Source organism: Panthera uncia, chromosome B4, assembly GCF_023721935.1.
Source record: "Panthera uncia isolate 11264 chromosome B4, Puncia_PCG_1.0, whole genome shotgun sequence".
Taxonomy (NCBI): Eukaryota; Metazoa; Chordata; class Mammalia; order Carnivora; family Felidae; genus Panthera; species Panthera uncia.
Window position 1 is genome coordinate 126,509,403 of NC_064809.1, and position 14,953 is coordinate 126,524,355.

At 53.8% G+C, this 14,953-nt stretch overlaps 1 protein-coding gene across 1 annotated transcript; it reads right to left on the minus strand.

Moving 5' to 3' along the window:
* Window positions 1–3,694: 3,694 nt before the first annotated feature.
* Window positions 3,695–12,472, minus strand: MB (myoglobin). The gene is made up of 4 exons (XM_049626254.1): window positions 12,383–12,472; window positions 12,185–12,287; window positions 7,559–7,781; window positions 3,695–4,194 (listed from the first exon to the last, which is right to left on the minus strand). The coding sequence occupies exons 2-4, from the start codon at window positions 12,277–12,279 to the stop codon at window positions 4,048–4,050; spliced, it is 465 nt and encodes a 154-aa protein (XP_049482211.1). The 5' UTR covers window positions 12,280–12,287; window positions 12,383–12,472; the 3' UTR covers window positions 3,695–4,047.
* Window positions 12,473–14,953: the final 2,481 nt, after the last annotated feature.

The window sequence follows — 14,953 nt, forward strand, 5'->3', positions numbered from 1 at the left end:
ATATGAAATAATATATAATACATAATATATTTTTATATAGGGGGTGTAATATATCATGTATCTTATATCATATATCATATATCATGTGTAAAATAATATATCATATACAATATATTATGTATATATATTTTATTATCTATATTTAAAATATCAGCTATCTCATTAAGTGCGAAATCTTACATACATTTATACTATATATAATATTTACATGGCTATATATAATATTACATAATATAGCTATATATAATATATAATATTAATAATATTATATATAGCTATATATAATATTACATATCATTGTATGTAATATTATATATAGCCGTATATAATATTACATTGTAATATTATATATGGCTACATTGTAATATTATTTATGGCTATATATAATATTACATACTATTATAATATATTTTATATAAATATATACTATATAATATATATTATATAATATATTTTATAATATATGTTTTATATAAAACATATAGTATAAACTATATAATATATCATATATGAAATAATATATAATACATAATATATTTTTATATAGGGGGTGTAATATATCATATATCATATATCATGTGTAAAATAATATATCATATACAACATACTATGTATCTATATTTTATATATTATATATAAAAATGAATCCTATTGCTCTTGTTTCTCTGGAGAAGCCTGACTGTTCCACCACCACCATCTTTGTGACTCTGGTCCACTGTGACGGGGTCCCCATCTCAGACTCCTCAGGGGTCAGCCTTTCCCGCCTCCCTGTGTCCAGAGCCTATGTGTGCTCCCCCAGGCAGGGGCCAGGACTGTCTTCTTCACCGTGGCCCCCACAGCTGAGCTCGGTGCCTGGCACACTGCAGGCCTCAGTGAATATTCGACGAAGGCGTGCACGCAGCAACGAGTGAATTTGCGGTTCCCTGCCTCTGACACTCCCTCCCACTTTCTCTGCTTCTCACCCTCACCCCCCCGGCCCCCACTACACGTACACTGTCCTGAAGGCCTGGCACAGACTGCTCTCCAGTCCCGTGCCACAGAACATCCATGAGGGCAGAGATCATGTTTGTCACTCAAGGCTGGGTGCCTCGTCCCTATCGGTGGGGGGCCGTTGAGGGGGTTGCTGGCACATAGTATTTGCTCAATAAATATTTGTCAAATCAATACAGAATAAATGCCGTTGCAGGATTGATTATACTTTTAAAATATTAGCCCATATTTCCCTCCCAGGATTTCCTTTCTTTTTTGCTCTTTCCTTTTCAGACAGTAAGGCATTTCTGAGCCCAAGCCTCAGGAAAGGACGTGACAGCTGAAAGCAAGAAAAACATGTCCCTCGTGTAGATGTGCAGATTCAAAAGCTCAGGCCCTGAGAGGATCAGAAAGAACACAGAGAAAAGGGCAAAGACTTGGAGGAAATTGTGAGGCGTCCCTGCTTCCCAGGCTGGAAAATAATGTTCTGAACTGTCAAAAAGGAAGGGAGTTGAAAAGGAAACAATAGATTGCAGTTGGTGGTGGACCCCAGACAAAGGAGTTCTGTCCCTGCTGGAGGCCACTGCTAGCTCAGAGGGCACCCGTGTGTGAATTAGGAAAAGGCACCCCTTCTGGGTGCACAGCTTGGCAACTGGAACACAGATGGAATCTAGCCCTTAATTGACGCCCCCCCACCCCAGGTGCTCATGTGGAGTGCACAACCTATACAACCATACAGGGCTGCCCTGCACACCCCTGTGAAGCCCTGGAGGAGGCTGGGAAAGCTCAGACAGGCCCCATAAGGTCTAAACACGGAAGAAATGTATGCCTCATATCCCAGGTGAAGCCCTCACGGGTCAGGGTTGTCCCTGAGAAGTGGCCCTGGCAGAAGGAGACTTGGGCAGTCTCAGGGTTTCCTCAAGGGCCTGATAAGGACAATAACTGGAGACCAGGTGGGATGCAGCATCCCTCAGGACCACTGTGGACAGATGACAGCAACAGATTGCCACCTTCCCGCCCCCACACGCCACAACTTGGCACCTGTAAGCCCCTTAGAATAAGCCAAAACCCCAGGGATATTTGGAATGAGGGAGCACATTCAAGGAGACAGAGATTAAGTATCAGCCACGCAGCCACAGTGAGGATTCCAAACAAAAATTCACTTAAGCTATAGAAAAAAAGAAGTTGCATTTGGTGCACACGGAAGGTATAAAGAGAGATTTTTTCTACCAGCTGTGCTCCACAAATATTTGTTGAATGAGTGCTGAGTGAATGACAAATGGCTTCTTCTCGGCAGCCCTCATTTTATTCTGCCCTGATTTAATTATCGGAGCACACGGTACCCTGACTAGATTGTCAATTGCTTGAGGGCAGGGACCAGCCTATTCAACTTTAAATCCTGCGCACGTATCTATATAGAAGTGCTCGTTGCCTGGGCATTCAATTGAATTACTATATAAATGCACAGCATTTTCCCCAGGCTCCGTGATCAAAACCCTCCCCTCCTCTTGTGCTCCCCTCCCCTTCTCTCCCACCCTCTGAGCAGAATTCCCAAAGCTGGGAACGGACAAAGGGATCCTCTCGTGCTGTCCTGGATGCAGCAGCTCAGCCTGATGAATGAGCCTGTTAGGTAGGATTTCAGACATGTCTACGTTAGCAGATGAGCTCTGCTCTGTTCAGCAGCCGTCAACCGGTGTGGACTGAGGTCAGGTTCATCACAGAGGGTGGGGCCCTCAGGACTCAAGGGCAGGGGTAACTAGGTCACTTGTCCTGGGAGTTCCTGGAGGCTTATGGGGCCTCCCAGAGTCGGTTCCTTGAGTCTAAGGCGCTGTTCAAGGCCCTCACGGCCTGGGCACCCGGCTGGACTCAGGCCTCATTTTCCATGGCCCCTGTCCATGACCTCTGCTCTAGCCTGCTTCCCAGTGTCCACTGTCACAAGCCAATGTTTTATTCTGGGTCCTCACAGCTGTATCACACATTCTGTCTGTGTGCTCGGCATTTGTAGATACGCTCGTGGCTCCTGGCCGACGTTTATAGGTTATTCGCCTTGCGTCTGTCCTTTCTCTGTGGCCAGAAGGTCAGTGCCTGCCACTGGCTGGCCACCTCTTTGTCTCCCCGACTGGAGTCCCCGCTGCCTTCCCAGCTTTGAACCCAGATTTGCCCCTTAACTAGCTGGTGTCCTTGGCATGTTCTTTAAGCTGCTGTGTCCACGGTGACCACCTCCCCCGGGTCTGTGTCCTCTCCTCTGGGCGCCCTGCAATTTTTGGCCTCTTCCCGCAAAGGTCTGCTGACCACTCTCCTGACCAGACGGTGCTCTCCCCGCCATCGCCTGTGCCCAGCACCGTCCCTGCCACTGAGGAGTGACCTAAGGAAGGCAGGTATCCGTTCCTCTCTCCTTCCTGCTCCCTCCTCTCCCTCCTTTACCCAGTTTCCCTCCTCTCCTTTCCCCCAGCCTCCTCCCCACGCACACAATCCCAGCCATTTCTTCCTTGGGGCCCCTTCACTTGCTCCAGGAGAGGAAGATCACCAGGCAGAGACTGTCATGTTGCAGGCTCTTTTATTAAAGCCAGGTGAGTTACTCCATTAGCTGAAAAGGCACACTTAGGTTCCAGAAACCCCCACCCCACCCCACCCTCCACCGCCCTGCCACCTCCTTTGGGATGGGTGTGGCTGCCCCACTCTGCCCAGACCCGTTTCTCACGGCAGAGGGGCATCTGGTGGGGGTGATGGGTCAGAGAATCTGTATGTTTACGGCTTGGATTTGGGATTAGAGGCGCGGGTGACGGGTTGGGTTTGGAGATTGGAGGAATTGGGTTGGAGTCAGGGAGAGAGGAGAGAGGCTGCGGGCGGCAGAGAGCAAAGGGCCACACTTCCGGTTCCCGGGGTGATGACCCCCACAAGGAGCTCAGTCCAGATGAAGCCAGCCGGAACAGCCTCCCCCTCCCTCCCCTCCCCCACCCGCCTCTCAGAAACAAAGCAGACACTCAGAAGCAAACTCTACGTGGCTACAGGAGACCCAGCGCCACCCTCCCCTGGGGCCCGGCGTCCCCGTGGGTGGGGGTGGGGTCGTGCAGGGGCTTAGCCCTGGAAACCCAGCTCCTTGTACTTGGCAGCAATGTCGTTCCGGAACAGCTCGAGAGCCTTTCTCATGGCCGCCTGGGCGTCAGTGCCGAAGTCGTGGGGATGTTTGCTCTGGAGAACCTGGATGATGGCCTCTGAGATGAACTGCAGCGGGATGGATGAGAGGGGTGCTGGTCATGGGGGCGGACACGCCAGGAGCCAGGGGGCAATCAGGCCGAGTCCCACCTTCTTTTTATTTCAGGGCCATTTATTGAGCGCTTACTGTGTACCAGGCATGCTTCCAAGTGGTCTCTGAGATTAATTCCTTTTATCCCTGCAACCCCGGGAGACAGGTATAAATGGGGGACCAGGCCTGTCCCAGTACAGACCCAAGGTTGTGCGGCCCAGTGGGTCGGCTCACCCACCACCCTCCTTGGCTAGTGTTCAGGATGTGGGTCCAGCTGCGGCCAGACAAGGGCCCGGGCGCCGCCTCCATGCAGACAGCTGAAAGGAGGGAAATGCTCCCATTCCATGGTTTTATCCAGAAGTTGCAGTCAGAAAACCTAGATAGAAAGAAACTATGTCCAGGGTGCCTAGGGGTGGGTCAGTCAGATAGGCGACCGACTTCGGCTCAGGTCATGATCTCGCAGTTTGTGAATTCGAGCCCCACGTTGGGCTCTGTGCTGACAGCTCAGAGCTTGGAGCCTGCTTCGGATCCTGTCTCTCTCTCTCTCTCTCTGCCCCTCGCCTGCTCACGCGCTGTCTCTCAAAGATGAATAAACGTTAAAAAAATGTTTTTTAAGGAAGAAACTATTTCCATCTATGTATATTTAATTTTTGCATTTAATGGCTTCATAGGGTTATTGCTTGAAGCAGCCTATTGGGGGCGGAGCGGGGGTGCAGAGCATCCTATATTCTGTGCCAAGCACAGAGCTGGTGCTCAGAATTCTTGGTGGGCGGGAAGGAGGGAAGAAGAGGGAAGGATGTGGCCTATGGCTTGCCCCCAGGACCCATACTGTCTTCTGCCAGCCTCGCCGTCACCATCACGCTTGCTTGGGCACCCACGATTTCCTTGCCAGGAACACCTACAGCATGGCGGCTTTAGCGACTCAACGATCTCATGGGCGTAAAATGCTACTGTGCTCTTCCGACAGGGAATCAAGCTTTGATGTCAACCACAGCCCTGGCCGGCGCACCAAGCGGTGTCACTTTACAGAGGCCGCGACTGGAAAGTAGCCAGACTGAGGTCACATAGCAAGAGGACTTTGCACCCCGGGGGCAGGGGGTGGGGAGGTGGGCCAACGGCCGCCAGAGCCAAGGACGGAGGCAGTGACCGTACCTCGTTTTCCCGTTTTCTCGGGGCGCCCCGAGTGCAAGTGACCACGGGCAGGTGGGGGGGGGGGGGGGCTTGGGCTGCCATGGAGCAAGCCCCGCCCCTGGAAAACGTGGGATACCCAACCTCCCGGCTCAGCTCCGCCGTGACCCTCATGTGTGACTTATGAAGAGCATGGAAGGGGAGGAACAGACACGGGCCCTGCCTTCGATCTTGCGGGGATCCACGCAGTAAACTAAGCTCGTTTTCAGCAGACCTGGTTTCTAGTCCCCCCGCTTCCAGTGCTACCTTCTCTTTCTGAGCCTTGTTCCCTTGTCCCCCCGGAGGGGATATGTCTTTCCGGTTGTGTTGGGAGCCCACCCCCATGCCACTGGGGTTCAGAGATGCGAGAGCCAGGGTCTGCCCTCGGGAAGCTCATGTCCCAGCCAGGAGACAGCTGGGTAAAGAGATGAATTACAGTACAGCCGGGCAGGCGCCGTGACAGAGAATGAGGATAAAGCGCCTTTGCAGGGGGGCGGGGGGGGGGAGGGCGCCGGTGGACAGAGCAGCTGACGGCCGGCCGTGTGCAGAGGAGGTGGCTTCTAAGCTGGGCCCTGGAGGATGGACAGGGATTTGCTGACAAGAGAAGATGGGGAGGGCAGGGGCCACAGCAGGCACGGAATCTCAAAGGCAGGACAGGCTCCTTGTGTCTGTGATGCTGAGTGGGATGGGCGGGCCAGGTTGTCTACGTGTGATTTGCGGGGGCAGCTGGGGCACAGGGAGGTGAGACTGAGAGACTGACGAGGGGTGTGGCGGTGGCGGATGGGAGATATTTTACCGCAAGGGTTAAGGGCTTGAGTTCCGGAGTACCGTTGATCAGACTGTACCTACTGGGTTATTAGCTGTGTGACCTTGGGCAAGCTACCTAATCTCTCTGAGCCTTCAGTTTCCAAATCTGTAAAGTGAGTATGCGAAGGGTACCTGCCTGGCACAGAGTCTGCTAATTGCCTGCCCAATGTCCATTTTCTCCTTCTTCCTTGGTAACAGAACACTGGTTGTATTTGCAGTGGCAACAGACCACATTTCCCAGCTTTCCATGCAGACGGGTGTGGTCTTGTAACTAACTTCTGGCCAACGAGATGCAAAGAAAACTGTTGGGTGGGATTTCTGCGACTCCTTAAAAGAGAGCTTTCCTCTCTTCTTCCTGCTTCCTGTTGGGAACGTGGACCAGATGGCTGGAGCTCTAGCAGCCATCTTGGACCATGAGTCAACTTTGAGGACTCATGCCAACATTGGCATGAAAGAGGCTGCATTCTCGGTGACCGTGGGGCCCCCACACCAGCTCTGGACTCCCTAGCTCTGAACTTCCTTTGCGTCAGAGAAAGAGAGGACACTGAATGCCTTCAATCTCAGGGAGATTTCAAGAATTCCACGCAGTGATCCAGGCAAATGCCCACCCTAACTGGTAGCTATCACCGCTACCTTTATCCTCGTCGTTGCATCAGCCTGCCTGCTGCTCCCATCCTGAGGGATTGCACCTATCCCGAAGGCCCTTTATCCCCCAGATCTCAATGCTCCCTCTTGCCACACTCCTCCTCCCACTGGTTATAAAGGCAGTTCAGGCTCTCCCCTGCCCACCCAACTCCTCAGCCCCTCACAGGAGGTTCAAACCAACTTCTCTTGCCTAGGACACCCGAGGCCTCTCCTTCTTCATCTGTAAAGATGCTGAAACCAGTATCACCAGCCTGTTGGCCACCCCCAGCCCAGGATCGAGCCCCCGCTCCTGTCCTCCTGCCTCACGACTCCTGCACACATCAGGCTCCAGATGGCACAGGGGTTAGGCGCTGAGGGCCTGGGGGAGTAGAGCCTTAGTTTGAATCCTGTGGGCAGCTATTGCCCTCCCTGTGCCTCAGTTTTCTCATCTGCCCAGTGGGTGTGATAATGGTATCTCCCCATGGTGGGGGGAGTGCAAGTGGTGCCCCCAATATCCAATCTCCCTTACTTCCCCGGACGACATACCGATCTGGGGGAGAAATGGGTTTCCTCTCAGTGACTGCAGGGGTGACAGCTCGTTTTACAGATGAGGAAACTGGGGCTCAAAGAGAAACGACGTGGGTCACCCACAAGTCAGTGGCTGAGCTGGGACTCGAACCCCAAATCCCAGCCCTTCGAGGCCTCCCCTCCCACCCTCCCACCCGCCCCTGCCCTGCCTCCCACCTCCAGGTACTTGACGGGGATCTTGTGCTTGGTGGCATGTGACTGGGCCAGGGGCTTCAGCTCCGCCTCGTGCTGGCCCTTCTTCTTGAGGATGCCCCCCAGGGCGGTGAGCACCGTGTTGCCATGCTTCTTCAGGTCCTCGGAGCCCTTCATTTCATCCTCTGTCTTCAGGTGCTTGAACTTTTCGAACTTCTCCAGGGTCTCCGGGTGGCCCTTGAAGAGGCTGCGGGCACAAGGGGGGCTGGAGTCAGACACAGGGGCTGGAGGTGGTGAGACACACGAGTTCCAGTCCCGGCCCCGCTATCTCCCAGCTGCGTAACGTCGGGCCACGCGCTTTACCTCTCTCTGTGCTTCTGCTTCCTCATCCAAGCATGGGGGATAACTGGTGCCTACCTAGAGCAGCGCTGTGGGGGCTCGGTGGGCTGTGTAAAGGCTTGCCTTGCTTATTTCGGGTCAGTAGCATCTGCCTCTTCATTGCTACTCGAGAGGTAGGAAGGAAAGATGTGCCTGCCTCGCTCCCTGGCTCCACCCAATTTTCTCTGAGTTGTTTGGAGAGTAGGTGATTAAATCGCATCACGGGTACGAGGCAGAAGGGCCAAGTGGAAGCGGGTCTGTGTGACTCAAGACGTCGACTGCACAGGGGACCATCTCTGCAAGCTTCCTGCCTACGGATCATCCTTTGGCTGCTTAAATACTTGCAGCTACAGGAGACTCACTATGTCCTGTGTTAGCTCTCAGGCTCAGAAAGTCCTTGCTTATTTTGCTCAGACGCCCTGTACCTCCCAGGCCCCTCAGATGGTGAGGCCCAGGGAGGGAGCCACCTGCCAAAGACCAGGTCTCCGCTCCTGCCAGGGAGCCAGGGAGCTTAGCTGCAGAGGGACTCTGCCCTGAGCCACACCTGTAGCCCTGGAGCTCGGTCTTTCCTGTTCTGGAAAGTTGGGTGTTGGTTAAAGGGAGTCATACCTGCCGCCTCGGTGGGAGGTGGCTGTCCCCGTTCCACTGTGGGCCAATGGAGCACAGAGGCAAGTGACATGGGTCGGTGGCAAAGCCCGAACCAGAGATCAGATGGTTCTGTAAGTCATGGGCCCTCTCTCTCTCTCTCTCCCTGTCATACCCTGAAATGTTTGCAGGAGTGGCCCTGTCTCCCCAGCCTTCCCCTCCTTCTGTCTAATGGCTTCGGGTCCTTGCAAGGTTCCTCTTTTTGTAGCTTCCTGGCCCAGCCACTTGCTTCTTCAGCCCTGCGGTGGACACACTCCGGTGTGTGAAAGCATCTCACAGCACACACCCATACTCACGTGCATGCACACACGTGTGCACCAAGTAGCACAAACAGGGAGCACACCCTTCTCCCGGGAGCTCATCCCTCCTGCATCCCCCAGAACGCCCAGGGCGATCCACAGCCATGCCCCACGTCCCCATCTCACCCCCCGTCCTGGCCCGGCCAAGCCTGTGTGGCCGGGACAGCTCATCCCTGGCACTTTTCACCCAAGGGTCCTATTATTATCTGGTGACAATGATCCTTGAACTCCTGCCTGGCAGAGGTGAGACCTAGCACCCACAGGTGAAGGTCGGAGGTCGGAACGCTGGAGGGAGCCTATCTGGGGCAGAAGAGGGCCAAGGACCTGGTACCCAAGGCAACCAAGGATCTCAGATATTTGGGGAGCCCCCAAGATGTCTGGGAGAAAGAACACGGGGATGAGAGTTACAAAAGCTGAGTTCTGGTCCCAGGTCCACCTCCAACGTGCTGCGTGACATTGAAAAAGTCACTCAGCTTCTCTGGGTCCTGGTTCAGCCATCCATAAATCAAAAGGGTTGGTCTGGCTGATATTTCAGCCTCCAGCTGTAAGGCTGGACCCCTGCCTCACCTTCCACTCTGTGCCAGTCAGCCCGTGAGCGAGCCCAGATTTACCTTCAACGGTGCAGGAAAACCAGGCCAATGAGTGCCCACCAGATCATTCTGGCATCACTCAGCCGCTTCCCTCCCTTGGCCCAAAGTCCTGCAGCTGGGAGACCCAGGCAGCCACAGAAGGCCATACCTGGATTTGCCTAAGGGCAGCACCCCGGAAAATGGACAGACGAAGCCCGTCAGCCCGCGGAAAAGGATGGACAGACTTTCACTCCTGTTTCAGGAGCCCTCACTTGCCTTGTGTCTTCAGCTTCAATCCTATGTCCACCTGCTTTGCTTTTCGCAGGCCTGCAGGCAAGTCAGTGAGGAAGGAGGCCACCTCCCAGCTGTCCTCTGAACGGAGGCCCAATCGGACACCCACACGGGAGATGGAGACTCCGACCTGTGGAATGCCTTCCCTGCTCTAGGCAGAAGAACCGGGCTGGGCAGGGCAACCCCGCTCTGATGTGCCAAGAGCAGAGCGCTCCAGAGCAGCCGTGCTGGGTGCAAGCCGCCTGGATGTGAATTCCAGCTGTGCGACTTGGGGCAAGTTACTTAACCTCTCTGTTAAGGGTGGTGATCCTAATATCTACCTCATCGGGTGCTTGGGAGGCTGAGTTAATATACGGGAATCGCTGAGCCCGGGGGCTGGGGGTGTCCTTTGTGACTTGCAGCAAAGCCCTCAGTGTTTTGTTAACAGGCTCCACTGAACAGAATATGCCGTCTTTTACAAGAGGAGTAGGAGAAGTGACCTTGCCAAGGTCAGTAAGAAAGCCCAGGCTCAGCCTCTGGAACAGAATCAAGTGGCCAGCTCCCACAGAAGCAGGTGCAGCTCTGGGGGTTAGCACCCCCTCCCTTCGCTCTACACGCAGGGAGGCCCTCCTCCCCGGACCCCGCACAGTAAGAGGGCAGAACCCGTTGGCATGGTCTCTGCGTGCCCCACGGCCTAAGACGTGACGGGGCATTGGGCTTTCTGGGACCTTTCAGGGGCCAGGAGTCTCAAGCATCACATCCCATCCCCGGCCCCTGGCCCTTGGTAGGTGTCCCTGATCCACTCTGGAGAGGGAGGGAAGGTTTCCCCTGATGACACAATACCCCAAGTCTCCTTCAAGTCACTGCCTTGGGGGCTAACGGCCCCCAGATCACCTTGGAGAGACTTGTGCTTTGCAAACTGGTCTCCAACCCCAACTACCCTGCCTCCTCTCCAAAAGCAAGGGAGGAGCATGGGCTCAGGGAATGCCAGGGCATGAGAGCGGAGAGGGACCTCAGAGACCCTGGCAGACAATCGCTTCTTTCAGCCGATAGGCAAGCAGGAGGAGTGAGTCACTCAGAGAGGAAGAGTGACTTATCCAAGGTCACACAGCACAGGTGCCTAAGGAGCTGATGTCCACTTGGGGGAAACTTTTGTCCCATCCAACAGGACCTGTTGCAGCCCCAGCGGCCTGCTGGCAGGGACAGGAGGAGAAAGACACAGGGAACATCCCCCATGATGCCAGTCGGAGTAAACAGAGAACGTGACCATCCTTCCCCAAGTGTTTCTAGCATGGATGACTCAGGGCTCAGACTTCGGATCACAGATCCAGACATGGGAGCCGGATAGAAGTGCAGCCCAAGGAGACCAAAAAGGCATCTGAGTGGGAGAGGGAAACCTGGCTCGTGACGTGACGAAGGAGAAACTCGTCTGTAAATGAAAGCGTGAAGGACAATCCATTCACTCGTGGCCACCCCAGGGCCACTTTCTCCCAGGTGCAGAAATGTGGATTTATACCCCATTAGATATTTGACTTGCGCTGGCCCAGAGCGTGAGAGAAGGCACCTGGAGAAGAGGGGTCCAACACCGTCTGGGGTGGAAGGCAATGAGAAAATAAAATTCTGCTTACAAGCCACACACCATCCTTTATTTACAACGCTTGGAATTTTGTTTTCTTTTGTTTTTGTTCAGGAACCCCTGCAGTCAAGATGTGCTTGGAGACCACACTATTCAGAGCTCTCAAATTCAAGACCTCCTCAACATCAAAAGTCCCTAATGGGCCTCTGTCTTCTATTTTCTAATTATAATACTTCGCAGGTCCTTAAGCTAGCTCCATCCGTAACAATTACTAACATCTTCTAGAACCTGCTATGTTCCAGGAACAGCACTAGGCCCCTTACATGCATTATCTTATTTAACTCTCACTTCTACTTTAAAGGGTAGCACGGAACAGCCCCGCCCATTGTATAGGAGAGGAAACTGAGACTCAGAGAGGTTGTGTGCCTTCCCAAAGGTCACACAGCGGTTCGGAGGCCGAGCCAGCTCTAGAGCCTGTGGGTCTTTATCTTGAAGGCCATGTCTCAGTCTTGACAGTTTATAGACCTTTACGGATTTGTGGCGCGGGGAGGTCCTGCCCCTCTCAGGTCCTGTTTGTCCTCGTCCATTTAGTGAAGCGTCTGGACAGGATCTCTCAGGGCCCTTGTTAACTATGACTGCCTACGATTCTAGGATTCCTCTTGGTGGGCGCTAGGCATCCGGGGTTTGATCACCAGGCTTCTCCCACTGCTGGCACAGGCCCGGGATGGATCTCTTTTCCTTTCTGGACGCCAGTCCCTGACACTTACAAGCAAAGGAAAACCAAGTGAAGGTGTTAACAAAGTCGACCGACACAGCCAACTGGTCAACCCTGGGCAACGATTCCGCCTTGCAGGCACGCACCCTTGATCTTTGGGGAGTGGGTGACAGAGGCAATGGGGTCTCTTCCTTTTACCTGATGAGGACCTCCTGCCCGTGGCCCGCGAGGTCGGTCTCCACCTTCCCCCAGACGTTCAGCACCAGCTGCCACTCTCCGTCGCTGAGCCCCATGGCGCAGTCTGAGGAAGACAGAAAGAGGGAGTCCGGGCCGACTCGGTGTCCTGGCTCTGACAGCCGGGGTTTGAGACCGCCCGGCCCCAAAGGGATTTTATACCTTCCCTGAAGCTCGACACAGATCACTTGACGGCTCGTTCACTCTCCCCTCCTCTCCCTCCTCCCTCCTTTTCATGAGGGGTCTAATCTTTTCCTTTCTGTAGCTCTCACATGGGAGCTATTTTGGGGCAGGTGCCATTGTGGGGAGGTAGGACAGCTCAGGCCACAGGGGCGCGGGGATGTTTGTGTATGTGGCAAGAGCAGGGGAGGAGGCTGGGCCACTGTGTGGAGTCTCAGAGGCCAGCAAAAAGGGCACCACCTAGGCCGACGCCAGCAGCCTGAAACTCAACTCTCCCTGTTGTCAACCATCCCAAGGAAACTGTCATGTTTCCAAGCTCGGGCAGCGGCTCCTGGGCTGGCCCTGGGACTGTCCTGGTCCTTAACAGTCTCCTTGTCCACAGTCTGCCCATGTTGCCGGAGGGCCCCTACCCAGCCAGAAGTGGGGGGGTGAGAGAGGGGAGGGAGCCGAGGTGGTTCCTACTTATAGCTGGGCGTCTATCCACAGGCTCTTGGAGTCTGGATTTTTCTACCCCACCCAGAAAACTGGCTTCGTGGCCCTCGTGGCCTTTGCTCAAGTATTTCCTTCTGAGAAGTTTTGCTTGGCACACCCCCTCCAGGCCCCATTAATGTCCTCCTCCTTCCATTTATTTGGGTGGGCGCCCCTGTTGTACGGCTCCCTTCATCGTGCTGTATTTCTTAGTTTCCATGCTGGCTCTGCCACGAGTGTGTTAGAGCAGCCGATACGTGTAGGGACATGCTGGGCCCTCCTCCGAGCACTTCACATTTGGTAACTTGTTTAATCCCCTGACAGCCGTATCTCTAGGACAGACATGGCATCGTCCTGGTTTATTCAGGGGGGGAGTTAGGGAAAACTGTCACGGTCACATAGCTGATGGTAGAGCTGGGATTTGAACCCAGAAAGTCAGGCTCTTGGGTTCATGCCCCCGAATACCTTACTCACTTATGTTTTATTGACTTCTGTATCTCTTGGACCTCACACAGTGCCCTGTACCAAATCGTAGCTGAACAAATATTTGTTGAATAAATAGATGGTCTTGCAAGGGAGCCAAGGGAGGATGGTTGGCCTTCTTTGTATTTATCCATCATCCATCCATCATCTAGCCACCCACCCATCCATGCATCTCTCCATCGTCCACGTATGGGTTCATCCATCCACCACCCACCCACCCACCCACTCCCCCATCCATCATCTGCCCATCCATCCATAATCTATCCATTCGTCCATCCCACACATAGTGACAGACTACCTCTGGCGTGATGGAAACTGTGCCACATGCTCAGGACAATAAAACTAAATAAACACATCCCTGTGTTCAAGAAACTCACAGTCCCTTGGGGAGATATAAGGAGTAAGCTTACAGTACCGTTGTTTTAGTGCTATGATCAACGTACCAGGCCCTTCCTTCCATCTACACAGGACTTTACAGTTCACAAAGCACCTCCTTGGGCAGCATGACATCTGATTTTCACAGTGGCCCCGCAAGGTAACGAGCATCACCCCATTTTATAGCTGTGGGCGGTGAGGTTCCAAAAGAATAAGCAAGTGCCCTGGCTGCCCTGGGTCTGTAATAGACACGTCCGTCACGACGACCCCACATAGACAGCTCTTTCTAAAAGCGACTGCTCTGTCCCAGTCCCTACATGACCATGTAAGGCCATGTGCTTCCCCCCGACCCCATGGCCAATCACAGCCGACTGGACCGGGACTGGCACCCAACCCGAGGCAGCCGATGGCAGGGCTCTACCCAACAGCCTCCATCTGTTAGCTACCTGAATCAGATCCCCTGTTCGAAATACAAGCAGGGACGTTTGGCAAGAATTGTCTAGGCGGTAGGAAACGCGGCGTCGAAGAGAGTCAGTTCCATGGCCAGCACGGAGTAGGAACCCCAAGGTGGGGGCTCTTGAGTGTCACCTAGGGCCCAGAATTCATTCCGTTCCGATCTCTGTCAAGCCTGGCCCAATTACTGTGTGAGGGTCACCGCGAACTGCCACTTCCTGTCTGACCCCTCGCGGATCCTGTCAATGAACCCTGTTGACTCCTTTATCGAATCAATCAGCTGGTTCCTAAGCAGAGGCATCTCTCTCCCTGACACGGTGCCCCAGGAGTCACATGGGAAGCTCCTGTTATCCCAGACCTCTGGGAGCCCAGCCACCTTTCACAGCAGAAGATGTGGTGGCAAAATGAGTAGCTAGAAATGTCACGGGGATTGGGGGGAGAGCTATCATTCATGCATTCATTCGTTCATTCGTTCGTTCATTCTCCTATTTGCTCAACAGCCTAGTACTAAAGGCTTACTCCGTGCCAGACCCAGGACAGAGGAAAGGCAATTCTGAGAGAATCTGCCAAGGGCTCAGACCCCCCAGCTTCGGCCCCTGCTGCCGGTCACTCGCTGGAGGCTGAGGCCAGCGCGGTGGCAGGGCAGGGCGGGGCGGCTTGGTACCCCGCCTGGCTGGAAGGGAGCAAGGACTTGGCAAGGTTACGCACCGGCCGCCCAGGGGCTGGTGAACAGCAGGGCGGGACCCAAATCTGAATCCTCGGCTCCACCATCTC

What these genes read in the sequence shown, in the direction of transcription:
- MB (XM_049626254.1), bottom strand. Translation starts at nt 12,279, where the DNA reads ATGGGGCTCAGCGACGGAGAGTGGCAGCTGGTGCTGAACGTCTGGGGG. An exon ending in GGGCAGGAGGTCCTCATCAG is followed by an intron (nt 7,782 to 12,184) that starts GTAAAAGGAAGA and finishes TTGTGCCCGCAG; the next exon opens with CCTCTTCAAGGGCCACCCGG. An exon ending in TCCCCGTCAAGTACCTGGAG is followed by an intron (nt 4,195 to 7,558) that starts GTGGGAGGCAGG and finishes ATCCCGCTGCAG; the next exon opens with TTCATCTCAGAGGCCATCAT.